This window comes from Diuraphis noxia, unplaced genomic scaffold, assembly GCF_037042655.1.
Source record: "Diuraphis noxia isolate RWA-SAM2 unplaced genomic scaffold, SU_Dnox_SAM2 contig0002, whole genome shotgun sequence".
Classification (NCBI taxonomy): domain Eukaryota; kingdom Metazoa; phylum Arthropoda; class Insecta; order Hemiptera; family Aphididae; genus Diuraphis; species Diuraphis noxia.
In genome coordinates this window covers 34036616-34057932 of record NW_028301712.1, presented here as the reverse complement: position 1 = coordinate 34057932, position 21317 = coordinate 34036616, and the positions used below count along the sequence as shown (strand labels likewise).

Sequence of the window (21317 nt, the reverse complement as noted above, 5' to 3'; positions counted from 1 at the left end):
ATAAATTAAAATATGAATTATAGTAAAATGTGGAAAAACGATATTGAAAGATTTCTATTACAACATTGATGGCTGGTATCAATCAGATTAACTTTTATTAATATTTTTTAACGTTTATATGTTTTTGTGGGGAATCAGGTATATAAAACACAATCAATTTTAAAAACTACACTATTCAATCACTTTGCAATTGATTTTGAGACATTCTGCAAAATTGTTAAATAGTAATTTAAAATTATAAACATTTTAAAATAATGAAACCTTGTTCTGAGTGGAAACATATCATATTTTGTTATTCAAACTTTTCATGCCATCAATATATATCATAACCATCATGAAAACTTTGATATAAGTTAAATTAATATAAAATAATTATTAATAACAATTAACCTTATTACATACCAGTGAACCAAGGATTTCTTTTGTTGTTTTCAACAGTAAGTCCTAAAAAGTACTCTTCGAACCCGATGACAGGGTTGGCTTGAGGTTGAACAGATAAACATCCTTCCACTTCGGCTTCATTAGTAGCAGATACCATATCTCTTGCGCTCCATCCATCTGAACCGATCCACGAAAAATTTCCAGTAGCATTATTTCTCCTCACTGCTTTCATTAAACTCACCACTTCTTGATCGGAACCAAAAACTATAACGCCTAAAGTTAAAATAAATAAATAAAGTTAATTTTTAAAATTATAAACTATTACGTTAATCATCATTGAAATCGTTCTTTATATGAAGTTAGATTTTTTTAAATTTACCTCAGATTGCTGTTTAATCTTATTACAGGTTCTTTAAATCAACATCCATTTTATATTACGATTTAAAAATAGATTCTAAAATTATATTTTTATATTTTATAATTCATCTTTTCTTTTAAGATTTTTTCAACGTATGATTTACATTGTTACTACTATTATATATATGTCGATTTTAAAGGTAAATTCTACAAAAATTCAGTTAAATGAGATTTATATAAAGGGAATCTTGTGATACTACTTTTTAATATAACTGTAACCATAATAAAATATATTCCATTATATTAGAAAATAATAATAATTTAAGTTTTGACAACAATCATCCAATGCTATTTGGTATAGATCTAAAGTCACATAAGTATTTTTCATTATATTTTGAAGATATCTAAATTTAATGTATTTTTTAGATTTATAATATATATATATATATATATATATATATATATATATATAATCAGAAATTATTTAGTTAAACATTTTTTATTTGAAATATTACTTAGAAAAAATTTGTATTTGAATACACAACATGTGTTTAGAAATTTCATTTTTCCTAGAATTTTATTCTATTTTGTCAAAACTGTAGTTATGATAATGTCATAACTGCAAACTATGCATTAATAAACTAGTGTTTTTAGAATATTAATAATGAACGATAAACTTATAGTGAACTGTGATAATAATTCTACATTAAATTTTTGAAATGTCATTGAATATTACAGATAATAATTATATACATCGTGTTGAAAAGTATTACATTCCTTCAATTAATATTTTTTGAATTACAACACAATATTGAAAATTGTTATATTTTGTGTTTAAATACCTATCAACATTTTTAAAAATTAGAAACTTAAATGTCTATGTAAAATTTTGCCTATGTATTTTTAATAATATATATTGCTCTTTTTGTCTTAATATTGCTTAATATAAATTGTCATACATTATGATAATTGATATCACAAAATGTATATTATTACTAGTTAAACAACGCAATTTTGATATACAATTTACGAAAAATCTTCGTTGAGTAAACTATAAAAATTGTTTTCTAATAATTACTCATACGTTATGTTATTATTTTAGTAAATTTTGTAAGGGTAATATTTGATTTGTATAGTTTCCCCCCTCCATCAACTTTTGACAATAATATACAATTAAATAGCATTATATGAATAGTTAAGATGAGAGACTCACTTGTAGTAATATCTTAGTGACTCATCTTACTTTAAATGCTAAAATATAAAGTATTTGATGTTTACCTAAATGCCTAGTTGTAAGGAAAAGATATTAAATATTACATTACAAAATTATACCAATTTTTAAGTACTGATAATTATTAAGTATTATAAAAATCGTATATTTAAAATAAATAAATGAGGTGCGTATCCAATTCAGTTTATTTATTATCTAAACAATAATTTGTTAAGATAACCAGCAAAGTTCGTCATAGGAACTTGTTCTCAATGTTGTGGTGTATCAGGGTATCCGGAATTATAATCACAATTTATTATTGTCAGATTTTCGTACTCAATAATGGTTTACCATAAACTATCACTAGTGCAATATTGATGTAGGTATTTAATTATTTAGATATCAAAATTAATAGGAGTGCTATTCGGCACCACAGTAGCCAGGCAGGGTGGCGACGGCTTATTAGACGCGCAGGGCTCGGCGGGATTCGGTCATATAGTTCACGGTTGATGCGGTGAGGAATTCAAAACACCACCGCCAAACATACTTGTTTTATATATAATATATAAATTATCATATATAGCATCGCGCAGGCGCATAAAATATTGTGCGGACCGACCGTCCTGCAGCCTAGGGCCCGAGGAATGACGATGGTAGAGCCGAGGTGTATGCGAGTGTAAACGGATGTGATGGTGGTTAGTGGGTGGTAGGGTGGGTGGAGGATATGAGTTCCGTAGAGAGACGTGACGAGAAAAAAGAAAATTAGGGTCGCTTCTCGTATACGCTGCACTACAATATACATCCACTGGTAAATGCCTTATAATATATATTTTCAGCTCCCACGGTGACGTGGTGGAAGATAAACGAGTCCGCGGCATCGTTTAAAAGCTTGTTAAGTTCTGTCGATGTCAATGCGTTTTATCGGACCGGTGCAGGCTCACCATACAACGTCGACCGCCGGTTTATCATACCTTCTCTGCCGCCATTACCCCTTTGCCGTCGGCCAAATGACCCGCGAAACGTCGATGTGCAAAATTAATGAACACTTCTCTCTCTCACACACACTGTCTTTCTCTTTCTCTCTTTCCCATATATACACACACTCAGTCTTTTAACCGATTTATTACTAAATTGTTCCTTCAATGGACCTTTATACACATTTTCTCAACATTGATTATTAAAGTATAGTGATGTATAAACCCCTAGTACCTACTCTATATTAAATTGGTGGATGGACGCGAAACTTCAGATGACGAAATATTGATTGAAAATAACTTCATTGACTCATTAATAGTCATATTTCATACAACTTACTGCGTAACTGGTCATCGAAATACACAGCTCGCAAACGAGTTGGTTGATGAGTTGACGCTTCAAAAAAATAATGTATTTTTCATCATCTATTACAGACATATAGACCGGTCTACTATCTGGTAAATACGCGGCATGTACAATGCGAACTACCGAAAAACCAATTATATCATGCCCATCGATCTTTGGTATTCGAAACGACCAATTTTTAAACAAATAAATACCTAGTGATTGATAGCTATTACTATTTTTATAACTTATTTTCATTCTAAATCGAATGACAATTTCTTTGTTTGAATATAATATTAACTTATATATTATATATGTATATATATATATATTATATAATGCCATGATATGACATCTAAGGATGTGCCATAATTTTTGAGTGATGATATTTATGGCTTTAAGGGTTTATTGAATCCTCTGTACTTGAAACTAAATGGGAAATGGCATATTTGGAATATATCACTTTTCCTTGTAAACAATTTATAATAAGTATTTTATGGTTGTTAAATTTCAAAATGTATATAACATTAGTTCATTATTTATATATTATTATTATTATTATGAATACAATTGATACTAAATTTATTAAATTAAAGTGGAACACCTACACATGGAATGTATATTAGATTCTAATATGTACAAAAATATAAGGCAAAATAGATTCTATTTTAAATTACATACTTATATAATGTTTTTCTCCTAGAGTGATTTATTTTAATATTCACAACTTAAAGTACTGTATGTGTGTATGATTCAAGATTGGCAGCTTACGCATAGGAAAAATGTTGATAACATGTGGACATGGGAAGATTAACTATAATATACATTATCCTCAATATTTTTTTTAAATTTAACTTTAAATAGTGATTATACTATCAACAAACAAAGAAAAGTTTTTAATAGCAACCCAAAAAACTTTAAGTTGTATTTATTGTCTTGAGAGAATATAATGATTTTCTAACATAATTTTCAAAATATTCTTTAAGATGAATATTAGCTTAATATATACCTGATAAAAATGTCATTAAATAAAAAAATATAAACGAGGAAATCAAGGAAATCGAGAAAATCACTATGTTTTTATAAAATGTTTATACTTTCGACTTCTCTAGTTTATCGAAAAGTTATAAGTTTGTTTTAAATTTTGAAAAAATAACTAAAAGTTTTTATTGTTCTAAAGATTTCGTAAAAATTTGAACTTGAAATACATGTTTAAAATAAAATGCACATATGCATTCCACTGATATTTTAAGTAATAGTAAGAATAACTTATATACAACCTAACATACCTAGTATTAACACTAAAAATTATGCAAATAAATAAAAGAGTTTGCAATTTTGATGATTTTGATTAATTTTTCTCATATAAAAATAAAACGTCGTACCTATAATTTTGTTATCTTATAATTTATGTAAAAAAAACTAATAAGAAACCTCGTATTAAATTTCAAAGATTTTTGACCAAGAAAAAAATCTATAAAATAAATTCAAAAATCAAAAATTACAGCAAATGGCTTAAAATGTTAGTTTTAAAATGTTTAACTTAACTTTGTGTATAGAAAATATGTGTATCAGTCAAATAAAAGTTGAATGTTTTATGTTTCTATGATTAATATTTTTTGAATTATACAAAATAAAGTTAATCGTTTTAGATTCTGAACGAAGTGATGAATGTATTGATTTTACAATGATGTGTGTTTTTTTTTTGTGTGTGTGTACAGCATAACTAGTCGAAATAATGCTTTAATTTCAAACTTTGGGGGTGGTTTCCGGTGTAAAAGTGAAGATCCTTGGTGCATTATATAGGTCAAAAGTAAACATTTTCCAACAGTTTTCAAAAAAATCGAGAAAAACAAAAAAAAAAAGACAGAAAAACGGGAATTGTTACGCAGAACTAGTTTTCGACCAAACCGATTTTTTTATATGGTTGTAATTCAAAAAATAATCACTGTAAATACTTGAAATTTTCACCAAACGTTTATGTTAATGTTATCTATATACAGTTTAACTTTCAAAAATGTTTGACTTTTTTTGAGTTATTTATAGACCACTGAAATTTTTGTTTTTTATGAAAATATCTTTTTGAAGCGTCGGTAAAAAAATTTTAGATAACCAAAACTATTTGAAAATGTATTGTAGCGCATAGTAGGTCAAATAATTGAATTATGTTTAGGAATAAATTGCAGCTGTTAACACTTTTTTATTCTACCGATAAATTTACTACAGTGCTAAAAATAATAATAAATTCTCAAGTCAAACTAATATAATATAAAAAAAATAATGAAAACAAGTTCCAGCAAATATTATCAAAAAATTGATTTATATTTTTTTGATAAGTTATAACCCACATCAACTTATAACCTTATATTATGTTATTTATTTAAATACGGGCGCAACAACGGATATAGCTGTTCTGACCCTTAGGCATCAATAATAATCAATACATGTACACCTAATATTAAAGTTAAAATGACATTAAATAATAATTTTTCTTTTTTATGTGCGTGATTACCAGTGTTATTATTACACTGTCATTCACTATTCTGTGTTTAATCAAGAACGGTTGAACGGTTTTAATTAAATTAGGAATAATGTAATTTTTTTTAGAAGGAAATTAAATGGAAATATTCTTCCAATTTTTGTTCTTTATACAACAAATAAGCAAAAAGACAATACACAATTTTCTAACCACATAAAAGATCACGTCAACGTGAATAAGCGTAAAATTCATAAACACAAAGAGTGAGTTTAAAATTAAACTATTAAGAAACTACAAAAAACAGATTGAAAAAGATAGGGTAGTAACCCAAAATATTTAATGACCCGTCATCCTAAAGAATTAAAAAAAAAAAAACAAACTGATATAATTATATTATATTAGAAATGGAAGTTATGATGAATTATTTTTTTCTAGAAAATTACATCACAGTGGAACTAAGTATGTGTATCATTCGTATTATTTGTTTCATTTAGGTAGTTCCAAAATATTCTGGTAACATGAGGCATTTTTTTAAATTGATCTTCTTAAAACCATTCATTTTATAATTACTTAACATCGAAAAAAAAACAACATAAAATAATGTAAAAGTATTTGTTCATTCAATAGTTCAATACACTCAAAAGTGAAAAAGTAAAATTGCATTAAAAAAAATAAACAGTATGAACATAAAACAAACATATTTTTACCTTGTAATTTTTTTCTTCAGAAATCATTGGTTGATTCACAAACAGTGACCACTATTATTAACTATATTTTTTTACTTCTACATTTTCATTTTGAAAAAATATAGATGCTGAAAATTTTAACATTTTATACTTGCCTTATTAATTTGTACTTAATATTTTTTTTATAAATATCAAATTTTAATTTTATTTCAAAAAAAAAACCCTTTAAATTCAATGTACTGAAGCAGAATGATTCACTAGGAAAATGTATGAATATTGTAATAAGTAAATATTAATGTATAAATGTTAAATATTTTTTATTATCATCGATAAACATTTAAAGTTTTGAATTTGTGGGGTAGAATTAAAAAAATATATATTCCTTCTATATGTCGCCTGGTGGAAATAATTCAAAATCATAATAAAAAAAGCGGCAGGTCGTGGATGTCGCTCTGCTGTACAGTAGATAACAGTGGGTTACTGTAATGGATGGAATTAAATTTGAATCCAATGATATTATATCATTGTATACGAAAAGAAAATTTTTTTTTGAATTTCTTGCTTAAAATAATTTGCAAATTTTCATGATGTTGTCATAAATTAAGAGTTTGAATGTTTGTAAAATAAAATTGTGAGTATATATTTATTTTATTTTTCAACTGATATTGTAAAAATATGTTAGGAGTCTAGTATTAAATCTTAGATTTAAAAAGAACATTTTTTATGAATTTCTATATAAGATAATTTTAACATTGCCGTTAATTTTCATGTATTTAGTCAAAATCTTATCTAACTAACCGCCATGCCATTTCCAAATCCGGTTTGAATCTTCTGTCTCGGGAATTGAAAAAAAATTTCGCTGGTGTCCCTCAGGGTGGATCCTCTCGCCCATTTTATTCAATATTTACACATCAGACCAGCCTGTCTTTCAAAATACTATAGTAGCCTATTACTTGGATGACAAAGCTATAATCTCGATTGACAAATACCCCCAAATTGCATCTTTGAACCTTCAAATTCATCTGAATTTATTGTCAGAATGCTACATGAAATGGTGAATTAAACCAAATCCAAATAAGTCAGTACATACAACTTTCACTTTATGTCACTCCTTCTGTCCAAATATCTCTTTAAATAATATTCCTTTTCCAACGTCTAACACAAACTGTGGACTCAATTTGGATAAACGCCTTACTTGGAATGCCCACATCCGTATCAAGAGACTTGCTTTAAATGCCCGACTCCGCAGTTTACATCCCTTGCTTACAAATAATAAACACTCTAAACTAAAAGTTAAAGTTCTTATGTATAAAACACTATTAAAACCAATGTGGAACTACGGTCTTCAATTGTGGGGTACTGCAAAAGTATCTAATACTAACAAAATCCAACAGTTCCAGAATATTGCTCTTAGAAAAATTAAAAATGCTCCACCTTTTGTGTCCAATTATACTTTACATAAAAACCTCACAATGAAAACTGTGACAGAAGAAGCTGTAGATTTCTACAAACGCTTTCATAATCGCCTACAAACCCACCAAAATCCATTAATAAAGAGCCTCTACACTCAAACCATACCGGGAAACCTTCGGCGTCGTCTAAAAAGGAACTGGTGCCGTGACTTGTTATAAATATATATATAAAAAAAAAACGAAGTTCTAGACTCTTCCCAGCCAAGTGTCACCTATGGGTGATTTCTTAATTCAAGATATTCATGTTACTATTATAATATCATATATACTTATTGTGCTATGTCGTATAGATTGTGTATTTCAAATTGTAAAATAAAAAAAAAATTCAGTCAAAATTTGAACTTGAAATGCTTATAAAAAAAAATCGTGCCTATGTATTTTTAATATATTTCAACTGCTGTTGTAACAATATTTAAGGTGTTTTGAATTAAATTTTTAAGCTTTTCTACCCAACAAATACATTTTTATTGATATTTATAGAAAAAAAAAAAACTAAAAAGTTGAAATATTAAAATGTTAGTAAACAGCTCAAAACAAATCAAAATATTTTGAAAACTTTATCAAATATACAGAATATAATGCCTATATAAACATTCAGTGAAAATGTCATGTATCGATGGTCATTTGTTTTAAAGATACATCAAAAACCAAAATCGATTTTGTCGAAAACTGATTGTGCTTAAAATTTCTAGTTTTTCCCTTAATTTTTATTTTATTTATCCCGATAATTTAGGAAAATATTGGGAATTTTTCTTTTGACCCCACAAAGTACCAACTAGATTCACTTTTTGATCGAACGAAGTACCGAAGTCGAAAATCGAAGCACTTTTACTGCCCCAAAACGCGATGACAGACAAAAAAAAAAAAAACACCATAATAAAATCATTACATTCCTAACTCCATTCAGAATCTAAAATAAAAATATAGCTTGTTATTTAAAATGTTGATTTAAATAAAATGAGACACTTTCATCGACAGTCATAAGGGGTAAACAATAAATGAAGTTATATTAATTTATTACATTTTCCTTACTAAAAATATCAGCGATATAGTATTTTAAATAAAGTTTATAGTAAATAAAAGCTGCTGGAACAATCAACGGGCTATGATATTAATACAAGTTTATCTTATAGTATTAATTTCAGCTTACTATATTTTAATCAAACTTCAAATTCAAAACTCAATAATTAAAGGGCAATCATATTGTATGTGTAATGCATTTCAAAAATAATTTTCTCTTTTATCTCTTAAAAGTACAGTCAAGATCAAATTTGATACCAGAAACCACTATAAAAAGTTCAATATTGAATCATTTCTTCTGCTGTAAAACGTGCACACAGGCACAATAAAAACTCTAGTTTAAGATCTAAAACAAATATTTAATTTAAAATCATGATCGTAAATCTAGAACAATTAAATAATTTCTCAACTCAAAATAAAGTTTAAATTAAGCACGATTCTTCAATCATCTTTTTTTTTTTAATTATCCCGCGATAACTAAGGCCATTGGGAAGGGGGTAGTACTGTAGGTTCTTATGGAACTGTAGGTTGGTTTTACACGGGGGTGAGAGTTTTTGGCAGAATTCCTATTGGGGCACCCGTAGGTTTCTGCCATGCCCCGGAGTGGGGGATGTCAGCACTTGTTCTCCGGACACCGGGACTTGCCCGGAGAAAAATGCCGCCCGATGGTCGAGGATCGAACCCAGTCCTGCTGAGCCACAGCCGACGTGGTAGACCACTCGGCCACCTCGTCCCCCTTCAATCATTTTATTATTGAACATAATACTATATAAAATTAAGAAATATGAATTATTCAAATTGTAATATAGTAAGAGGATCTTTTTTTTATCAATTAAAAATAACTTTACAATTTATGTATAAAAGTATATAACCTTAAACAAAACCATTGATCTATATTATAATGTACAAACGACTAATTTTTTTCTTTTATATAATACAGGGAGATTCACCAAGCGTGCTCATCCCCTTTTTTTCTTAAATAATGAGGTTATTCAAAATCTGATTTTTTTAATCTTTAAAATATATGCTCAAAGTCCATATTTTCAAATTCTTGAGATTTTTTGTATCACTTAAGGAGTATCCTGTGGCGATACAAACTTTTGTTTTTCAAATGATAACCACTCTCTTTTTTTTACTGTAAATTTTTAGCGGATAAATTTTTTGAGAATTTTGATGTCTCGAAATCAAAATTCACACAAGTAGTTTTCTAGTTATTAATAGGTTTATTCTAAGGATAATAATCTTTAAAAATCGTTTTACAAAAGTATAAAATACAGGTAATGTTGGGACTAATATTTATGATACTTAGTTCGTTTATACAAATCATTTATGTTGATAGATATTATAGATTAATAATAATGACTAGTATTTTCAAATCAACCATAGACCACATATTTTATATACCTAAAATATGGACCTTTTATCCTTATAGCACAAAGTTAAATAACTCAAAAACTACTTAATCATTAAAATTTTGATTCCAATAATCAAAATTCTCAAAAAAATTATCCACTAAATAATGTACAGTAAAAAATTGAGGTTCTCGTTTAAAATACAAAAGTTTGTATCACAACAAGACACTCCTTAAGTGGTACAAAAATCACAAGAATTTAAAAATAATATGGTCTTTGAGTGTATTTAAAGATTCCAAAAATCAGATTTTTAATCACTTCATTACTAAAAAATGGAGGAAAGCATGCTTGGTGAATTGTCCTGTATAAATTATACGAAAATAAATTAAGATATACTGGCAACGAGACCGAATCAATTTAATTGTAAGAATTATATTATATAAATTATATATTTTAAAAAAAAATGTAACTGCAAAAATATATTTGAAAAAAGTACATTACCTAGCCTATATTAATAGATATGAGATATAATGTTAAATAAGCAGTTTAATTTTTTTTGAAAAATGCATTAGCTTTCATGTCAATGTTTAAGATATACCTATACTTAGTTATCAATTATCATCAATAATACTCGTATATATTTAATATATTCGTTTACAACTCTAAACTTTCTATTATTATCTATTTTTTTTTTTTTATTGAAATCGGCTTTACATGTAAACGAAATAGTTATATTTAGCCATTACATACCATAAAACATAACGTTTAATTTGTTCGTATAAGACATTACCACTTACAAAAAGCTCATTACCCAAACAGGTTCAAGAGTTTTAAAGTTTAAACATAATGTGGAATCCTTTATAATGGTGGAGGTACTTGTTGCCCCGTTTATTTAACGGCACTTGATGGCATAATAAAATATCTCTTTATATGGCACTATTATTTGGGGTATTTTCTTATTATATAAGTTTTTTTATGTCCCATACACTTCTAAATATAAACCTAAAGTGTTAATGTAAATTATGGTCTATAAAATATATTTTTCATTTTTTCCTTAATATTATAGTAAAATGTTTTATGATTTTCTAATCATATACAGGATGATTCATCCATGTTCAACCCATTTTTTGGCTACAATCATACGTTTATTTTAATTCTGTAACTTTTTTGTATTATTTTAGAAGTGTTATGTGGCGATATTTTTGTTTTGTTTTAATGAGAATCCTTTTTATGTGTATAAACCGTGTTTAATTTTATATTGGGTATTAAATTGTTATTTCATAAAAATAAAAATAACATTTTGTTCATTTATTTCATGTTACCATCGAAGCATACGTATTAAATTGATTTATAATTATTCATCTTTATTCGCTGGTTATTTTCAATATATTTACTTTTTCATTTTTGTAAATATTGGTGATTCCGAATATTCTAGGAATATTATTTCTACAGTTTTTAACTCCTGATAGTATCTTTGATTTTAATCCACTTTTGGTGTCGCTGCTATTTAAACTTGTCTCAGACGTTGATAAATCAGAAACAATTATTTAATGGTCGAGTTTTCTGCAGTTTTTATTTTATATTTATGGCTGAAAGAATTTTTAAGTTTCAGCTGTGTATACATACCTACTACAATTATTTTTCAGTTTGTGGTTCCAAGGTTGATAATTTGGTGCAGTTGTATTGTTGCTATATTATATTTTTCGGTTTTTTTTTTAACTGTCCCAGTAAATATATTTATAATTTTAATTTGCTTCGTTAATTTCTTAAAATAATTTTTTATACGTTTTACTGTTAGGAATGTATACTTATTATTTGTTGTAATTCGTTATGGATATTTATCATTTATCATTCTACATTTAAAATCTTTGTATTTTGCAAATTTAAGTACGAGTATAATGATATTTATAATATAATAGTATAATAATAATTATTGTTTTCGTCTGTATTTTATTGGTATTTTTTAAATAATAATATTAGAATACTTTCAGTTAAGCTAACTTAGATTGTATCTATAGACAATCGTAGTTCAGCTAAGATATAAGTAAGCAATGTTTTGTGTTTAAAATGTATAATATTTTTACCTTTACCATAAAAATATTGAAATATATTCTGAGTAATTGTTGAATTTGTAGAAGTATAAATATATAATGCGTTGATCCACTTCTAAGATTATGCTTGTTAATGTTTAGAGTAATATTGTTATAATTCAAGATTTATTTTAAGTTTTTCATTTCCCAATGAAATTTTTCTTTAAAAGTATGTTCTATTATCTTTATAGTTCTTGCATAATGAATTTGATTATTATATTCCGTGACATAAGGTGTTGTTTTTACTGTACGAGCATTTTATTAGCTGATAAATAAAAACCTTTTTACACTTAACATTTTTTCATATTTGTTTAAATTATCTCAAATATACAGCAATATAATAGAACATTTGTAGGAATAAATTTTGAATGTTGTTTTTTTTATATTTATAATATTCTCATATAATCCATATGTATCTTTCGTCACAATAATTAATAAATTTCATTAATTATTTTGATATCTTTTCATAGGTTTTGGTACCTATTTAATAATGCCGTTAATATTGTAACTAGAATTAGTAACCTACCTATTTCATTTTTAATACATAATATTTATTTATATATGTATAATACCATTCATTGATTAAAAAAAAAAAATATTAATGATAAATGCATTTTATTACGGGATGATAATCATTTAAAATATGATATAATATATATATGTAGGTATGTATTACTAGCTGATCCCCGTGCAATTCATTGCTCGGTAAAAATGCCAATTCCGTATGATTTAAAATTTGTGTTTAATTTGTCGTTTAATACCCAGCTAGTCGTGTTCAAAACTTCCCGTGAAAAGTTCCTGTGGATATACAAATTTACAAATTTACAAAAACGCGAAATGAATAATGCGAAAACGCCGAAAACAATAATAAATAGTTATTATTAAGAAATAATCCACCTTGGATTTGAAACCAATAGCTACCTTACAATATACAAAAACATTTAATATTTAGTATAATTTTTAGTGGGAAGATGGTGAAACTATTGTATTTTTTAGTAAAGTTATTTTCTTATCCCCACTATCATATTGGACTAAATTTATGCCAAAAACTTTTTTCACAATTTACTCTTTCGTTCGTTTAAAAAAAAAATCAAGAAGATCTGATAAGTAGTTCCAGAGTTTCTCTTGTACAAAGATTTATATTTTAAGATATTATTTTCTAACCTTTATAGTTGACAAGGAAACCAAATAATATCAAAGATGAAATAATGTTATAATTTAGCTTTATGGTACCTATGTTGCCCTTTAATAACCGATGCACATGATAATTACAGGTACCCAACCGATTTCGCGTTACAGATTACAGTACGTCAGTATCATGTTTTCCCTTTAGACATCGAAGAATGATATAATAGGTATAACGCATTACCATGCCAACCAAAATAAAAATTTCCCTTCAAAATTTTAACACAATGTCAATATCAATTAGTTTTTGAGCTAAGCACGATTTTATTAATGCTCTTTTTATTTCCGTTGAAATCCAAATTAACTTTAAGAATATATTAAATTTAATTTCTAACAAAATATAACATGCTACTAGATATTTTTTCACTAAATAGTAAATACTATATTCACAAAAACATCTACAATTCCTCAATTTTCATCGCTCACTCATTATCGTAACCATAATATTACCATTTATTTTACTCATAGTTTTAAAAACTTATTTATGATTTCAATATTTTCAAGTGGCATGCTATGTTTTTTAAATTGTTTGTTGACTCAGACTTTCAATGTTGTATTTAATTAGCTTCTATGTCTATAAAGATAGGTTAAGATTCCGAATAGTATTATGAAAGCTAGACTAATAACTAATTTTATTTAGGATGTGCTGTTACCATAACTCATGCTAAAAGGTTAAACGATATTCTATGTCATTTAGGTACATGTACATGTTTGGAAATATAAAAACTATATGTTTATTCTTCCAATTTGTATACACTATTGATGTCGAACGATTGTTCAATTCCACCTGCATTTCTAGCAAACGTTTTCTTAAGCCTAGATTCGTTACTGGGGTATATTATTTAAGAACTCAATTTTCACTGTGACAGTTGACGATTATACGTCTTAAAACTCTAAGTACGACTGTCTTTATAATACAATAGACACTGTCAACTGGGATTTACAAACAGCACAGGGTTAGTTCTTAGTATTTAATATACTATGACAGAATCGAGTTATCAAACTTTTGAAAAAAATATTACACGTTAAACCATTGAAGCGGGGATATAATACATTTTCAATCGCATGAAAAATTGCATTGGCAATGGTTCTCATAGGACTCTTAATAATTTTTATATAACTAAAATAATATAATTTCTATAATAAAATAAATAAATTGCTTAAACATAAATTTGGAAAGATAATTGTTTTACAAATTTGCTGATTTGAATGAGATTTAGTCAGTAATTTAAATCAATGAAACACTATAAAATACATTTAATATTTTCGCAGCAGTCATAACGAGTTAACACGTTTTGAAAGTTATTAAAATTAAGCTGAATAATACCTGCCTAAAAGTATGTAGTATACTATACAGGAGCATAGTGTATATATTAATGTACTAGTCGAATCCCGTTGGCACGTTCGAAATTTCCAATATTCTATCGGTAGCTGTTTCTGTTGCTGGGAAAGCAATTTTCGAAACACCTGCATCTAGAAAATACAGCCTGAGGGGTGTGAGAAGCAGTGGTAGTATATTATAATATTATGATGTATGTTTTCTATATAATATATACGCAAATTATTGTCACCATAGACAACAGGACCGTATGAAATGATTATGTTATTATTACCACAGTGGACAATGTATGTGTTTGAAGGTATCTATCTTTTCGTAGCATCAAAATCGTTCTCGTTCAAATAGAAACGGGACTAGAGATCATAAATTTCTGTCGAAATATACGTCGAGATATTTGAAATAAATCACGAAATGTTATTTTACATTAAATTCGTCCTGTAGTCATCTTTTCATTGTGTTTTCATTTTATTTTTCTCCTTTTCTGTTTATATTATTATAAATGTATATATATATTTTTTTTTAAGTGAAAAAATCAACACTCGACATTTTTATAAACAAGAGGGTCGCTTCGAGGCTTTTTTTAACGTAATTTTCACAGCCAAATGCTGTGCAAATATTATCAACCGTTGTATAGTATCTTTTGTCCTAAATCTTAACGTAACAAAAGTGAATACGTTTCTCTGAAAATCTACAGTTCTCACAGAAAATCTCTCACCCATCCACATTGTCACATTAAGAAATCAACTCAGAATTAATGTTTTTATTTAATTGAACGTCATTTTTCATCTGCCAACGTCATATATTTCTGTTCTTACAATGTCACACTCATTTAAACCCTATTTAGGTCCTCCATGATAGATCTACCACCTCCGGTTAATCTTAATAGAACAGCTTAAAGTGAATTTTATAGTTCTTTTTCTCTGAAAGTTTGAACTTTAGAACTTTGTCAAACCTCATTATATTATAACCCAAATGAAATATAACTGGCAAAATATTTATGTTGTTTTAATTAATATCGTGATTTACCATATTACAATATTAATTTCATTAAATGTATTTTAAATTTTTCACATGTGAATAAAACAACTTTTAATTCATAGTTTTACTTGGGTGCGAAAATTTATAAATTTATAATTGTAGGATAAACTGAGTTTAATATTAAATAAACATATCAACTTCACAACCTATCACCCAAAAGTTTCTGATATATTACCTTACAATATAATTAATACTTACCAGTAACTAATTAAAAACAACTACTTCCCGAATATATTATTTAGATGAATACATGGATTACTAAGGTACCTAAAATTTACATGTTTGTAATAAAATATAATAATTTAAAATTATACTTAAAAATCATAGCTATTAATTATCAATCCTTAAGTAATGAAAATAATTATCGAATAATTGAACTACTTGAAAAAATATTTTGAAATACGAATTTGCATTTAAATATAAAACTGTATACTTTTCAGATGAAACATAGACACATAAATTATAGTTATAACTTTATAAGCTCTTACCTTTAGCCTTAGGCTTTCCGAGAAGTTTAATCACGATATCGTCGTAAGCTTTTTCTTCTGCCACGCCTGAATCTTTTACTAGTTTTTCCTTTGCCGCAATACAAATATTGTACCTGGGCATTAATTTTTCTAATTCCTCAAAGGCTTTAATTCCATAACTAGACTCTTCGTAAATAATGGATATATAACTCCAGCCAAGTCTCCGAACAATTTCTACCATTACCTTTACTTGGTAAAGATCTGAAGGTATAGTTCGTGTGAAGTACTCAAATCGTTGTTTATTACTTAGTTCGGGACTAGTTGACCAAAATGACACCTAAAAAATGCAATTTAGCTGTATAAGAATATAAAAAATTTGATTTTTGATAGTTAATAATAGGTAAGTAATAAATGGAAATTTAACTTATTTCCAATTTGATGTGATATTAAAAATAAAACTAAAATATATAAGTGATAAATGTATTGGTCTACAATGATAGGTGATTTAATCTATGACATTTTCCTGAAAACAATCTTTATGATAAAAATACACATAGATCATTAATATTGAAGATGGTTTTTGGAAGCAAATTCATTCTTATTTGCGCTTGGTGAGCTTAAAGGCTGAAATGGATTTGTCAAAACTTTTGAAATTAATCAAGAAATATAACACTATGAAAAATGTTAATATTTATGCAACAATAGTTTTCGAAAAAACAATTATTTTGGTTTTTTGTTGTAATTATAATACTATCTAATTCTAATAATATCCATTTGACTTAAAATATGTAATTTTTTCAAGATTTTAGATTCTGAGCAGATCGATGAATTTATTGATTTTACAATGATGTATTTTGAGTGTGTGTGTGTGTGTGTACACGATAAGTTGTTGAAATAATGCATTCGATTTTCAACTTCAGTTTTTTTTTCAAAAATAATAACAATATAATTAATAGAGTATAACATATCATGGATTGACAAACCGTCACGTACGTTACCCCAGCCCCCCCCCCCACCAATTTGATTTTCGCAATTTTTTTTGCGGCAGTAATTAGTGCTCAATTCCTTCCGCAAACCCCGGAATTCCTGCTCTAACGGTTTTCCCGGAAAGTCAAATTTTCTCCGGGTGGGGCTTTAGTAACGTTACCCCAGCCCCACCCACCTTCTAAATTTGAATTTTTGCAATTTTCTTTTCGCCAGTAAGTAGTGCTCAATTCCTGACAATTCCTGCCTCAAACCCCGAAATTCCTGCTCAAAAACCGCACGAAATTTTCGATATTAATCGAATCAGTTTAAATTTTATAATTTTAAATTTATAATTATTTTATATCAATTAAATTAATTTTTTTTATATAATGCCAAATACTAATAAAATAGTAATATTATAAAAATAAATAACAGTAAAAATTAAATTTAAAATACCTATAGTTAAAGATTTGTTACCTAATTTCTAATTATGATTGGTATTTGCACGATTTTACAAATTTCAACATTTTAGAAGCAAGTTTTTAGATTACAGCTGTACATAAATCTGGTCTTTACTCAATTTAAATGCAAAATTTTCGCGAAAATAACACAATATTCAATATTAGAAAGTTACGTATTTAAAAACTACTAATTTTTTCACATACAGTGTGAATTTTGTCAAATCATTCGACTTTGTAGAATTACAAATATTAAATAAGTTTTATCAGAACAATTTTTTTTTTAGTTTTTTTACCAAAACTTTAAATTAAATTAAAATATGAAATAATTATAGTCTTTGTCTATCCTTGTCAGTCTAATAAATAAAACAGAGTTATAATAGTTTCATTATTTTAGGAGATATCCCAATTGGTAAATCCTCATGGGGACATCCTGCAGTGTGTAATAAAATAATTTATTATTCAGACTTATAAGTATTTTTAAATGTGCCGATCTATGGTTGTTGTAAATGACTATGAAAACTTCCCAAGGTACCCCCCCCCCCCTCCACCCCAATGATACCACTGTTGTTATCGGTGTCTATTATTTGATAGGTAGTAAATATATAGGTTAATTAGTTATTTTATAACAACATTTTGTGGCCATTTGTAATCTGTATTTAATACATTTATTCTATTTAATATAATATTTAGCTTATCCTACATTTTTTAATATAAAAAGCGGGTAAGTGGGTGTCATCCTTAGTTATAAACACAAACATTTTTATGATTTTTAACTTCAACATTACTTTCAAATTTTCGCGTTTTCGACAGATTTCGTACAAATTTGAACTATAAATGCTTATAAAAAAAATTTTGACTAACGATTTTTAAGTTTTTAAGCTACAATAAGAACAACTCATAAGAAACCTTGTAATACATTTTCAAGTTTTGTTAGTCATCCAAAATTTTTTTACCGACACTTATAAAAAGTCTATAAATAACTCAAAAAAAGTCAAAAATTTTTGAAAATTAAACTGTATATAGATAAGACTAACATAAACATTTGGTGAAAATTTCAAGTATTTAAGTGATTAGTTTTTGAATTACAACCATATAAAAAAATCGATTTGGTCGAAAACTGGTTTTGCGTAATAATTCCCATTTTTCTGTCATTTTTTTTTTTGTTTTTCTCGATTTTTTTGAAAACTGTTGGAAAATGTTTACTTTTGACCTCTATAATGCACCAAGGATCTTCACTTTTACATCGGAAACCACCCCCAAAGTTTGAAATTAAAGCATTATTTCGACTAGTTATGCTGTACACAGACAAAAAAAAAACACACACACATCATTGTACAATCAATACATTCATCACTTCGTTCAGAATCTAAAACTAACCAATACAATATAAATTTATTTTTAAATTGTTTTATTATAATATGTAAAGCATAATAATCAATCTGACTTAAGGTACGTATCAATAGGATACTATTTTTGTTTTAATCAATGGAACTCTGCAAAGTGGGTACTTTATACAAGTAAGAATTATTATGCTTTATGAATATGTACGTAAAAAAGATGTTGGGTGGTGAATCTGTGAGATGTTGCCCTAGTCAACAAAAACTGAAATGATACCAATAATATTTCATATTATTACATATTATCGATTTGACTATTAATTACAGGCGCAAAGAAATTTGCAAAAAGTTAAATTTAAAAGGTGGGTGGGGCTAGGGTAACGTTACTCCAGCCCTACCCGGGGAAATTTCGACTTTCCGGGAAAACCGTCAGAGCAGGAATTCCGGGATTGGCGGCAGAAATTGGCAGGAATTGAGCACTAATTACTGACGCAAAAAATTGCAAAAATCAAATTGGGGGGGGGGCCTGGGGTAACGTACGTCAAACCGTCTCTACTCAGAATCGTTTTTCATATACAATGATATTATATAATTTAATTCAAATTTAATACCATTCATTACAGTAACCCACTTGTAACCTACTGTACAGCAGAGCGACATCTTAACCTACCCGTTTTTTTTCGATTTAAAGTAACCATTTGGATTTTGAGAGAAAAATTTGAATATTGAATATACAATCGTCATAAATTGTTCTTAAGCGTCGTCCAGACTAAAGAAAAATTTGTCGAGAACAAGTGTTTCCGACATGTCGTCGACAATGTTTCTGATTTCCCGTCATAAGCGGTAACATAAATATTTGTTGACGACAGTGTCAGCAATATACAGTGTGATCACGATAAGTGGAAACACTCAATAACTATGTGCAGGCTTCATATATTTCAATTCTGCTTTTTCGGCTAACTAATAAACATTATTATACACATTTTCAAATAATTAGACTATTTTTTTGACACTTAACTTTGCGCATGCGCACAATAACTTTTTTTTTTAAATGGCATGATCCATTTTTGACCACAAATTATTTATTTTGGTATTTTTTTATGAATTTTAGTGGTTGAATTTCTTTTCTAAGTCAAAAAATGACCGAGTTACAGCAATTTGATTTTACGTTATTTGCACGGGTATAACAGATTATAAAATACTTAGTTAATAATAAAAAAATAAAAATAACTAATCCAATTTATGAAATACCTGTTTACCTATTGTAATAACGTAAAATCAAATTGCTGTAACTCGGTCATTTTTTGACTTAGAAAAGAAATTCAACCACTAAAATTCATAAAAAAATACCAAAAAAAATAATTTGTGGTCAAAAATGGATCATGCCATTTAAAAAAAAAAGTTATTGTGCGCATGCGCAAAGTTAAGTGTCAAAAAAATAGTCTAATTATTTGAAAATGTGTATAATAATGTTTATTAGTTAGCCGAAAAAGCAGAATTGAAATATATGAAGCCTGCGCATAGTTATTGAGTGTTTCCACTTATCGTGATCACACTCATAAGCGTGCGCACGGGGGAGGCAGGGGAGGCGGTTGCCTCCCCTGCGAGATTTTCCTCTACACCAAAATATAATATTATACCTACCAATTGGAGAAAATCGGGTGGGGGGATTGGAGTCTGGACCTCCTTAGCTAAAGTATTGCCTCCCCTGCCAAGAATACCTACGCACGCTTATGATCACACTGTATATGTTCCGGACAAATTTTTCTTGGTCTGGACCGAGCTTTACAGGAATTTTTTAACTATTTGAAACTGATGGTCAAAATTTTTATTTATAAGCATTTGAATAAATTTAATATCTCAAGGAAAAATAATAATGTTAGTTATTTTACTGCGATTCAAACTATATTACCCGCAGGTACTTGAAACTTTTTTCAATATTGTATTATATTACTCCCTAAACACCATAAAATCTCCAAATAAAATATATCAAATATAATTACATCGTAAATAGGTTATAGTAGTATAAATTGTAATCTATTTATACCAATAATCTATTTACACTTCATTGATTGAATGATTTTTTAAGGTTAAAATGAAAATAACAAATGGGAACAAACGAAAATTATGAAAAAAAATATATATGATTTATTAATT

General features: G+C 27.4%; 1 protein-coding gene across 3 annotated transcripts in view; it reads right to left on the bottom strand.

Annotated features, from left to right (window-relative positions):
• mtt (mangetout) overlaps nucleotides 1–21317 on the bottom strand; it is a 195398-nt gene that overhangs the window by 88885 nt on the left and 85196 nt on the right. For 2 of the 3 annotated variants that reach the window (XM_089220729.1, XM_015513341.2), the window contains 2 exons: nucleotides 16418–16733; nucleotides 403–654 (listed from right to left, as the gene is read on the bottom strand). In XM_089220729.1, the coding sequence (XP_089076855.1) occupies nucleotides 403–654; nucleotides 16418–16733 (568 nt within the window). The remainder of the gene's footprint in view (nucleotides 1–402; nucleotides 655–16417; nucleotides 16734–21317) is intronic. The other variant, XM_089220730.1, reaches the window with a different exon arrangement.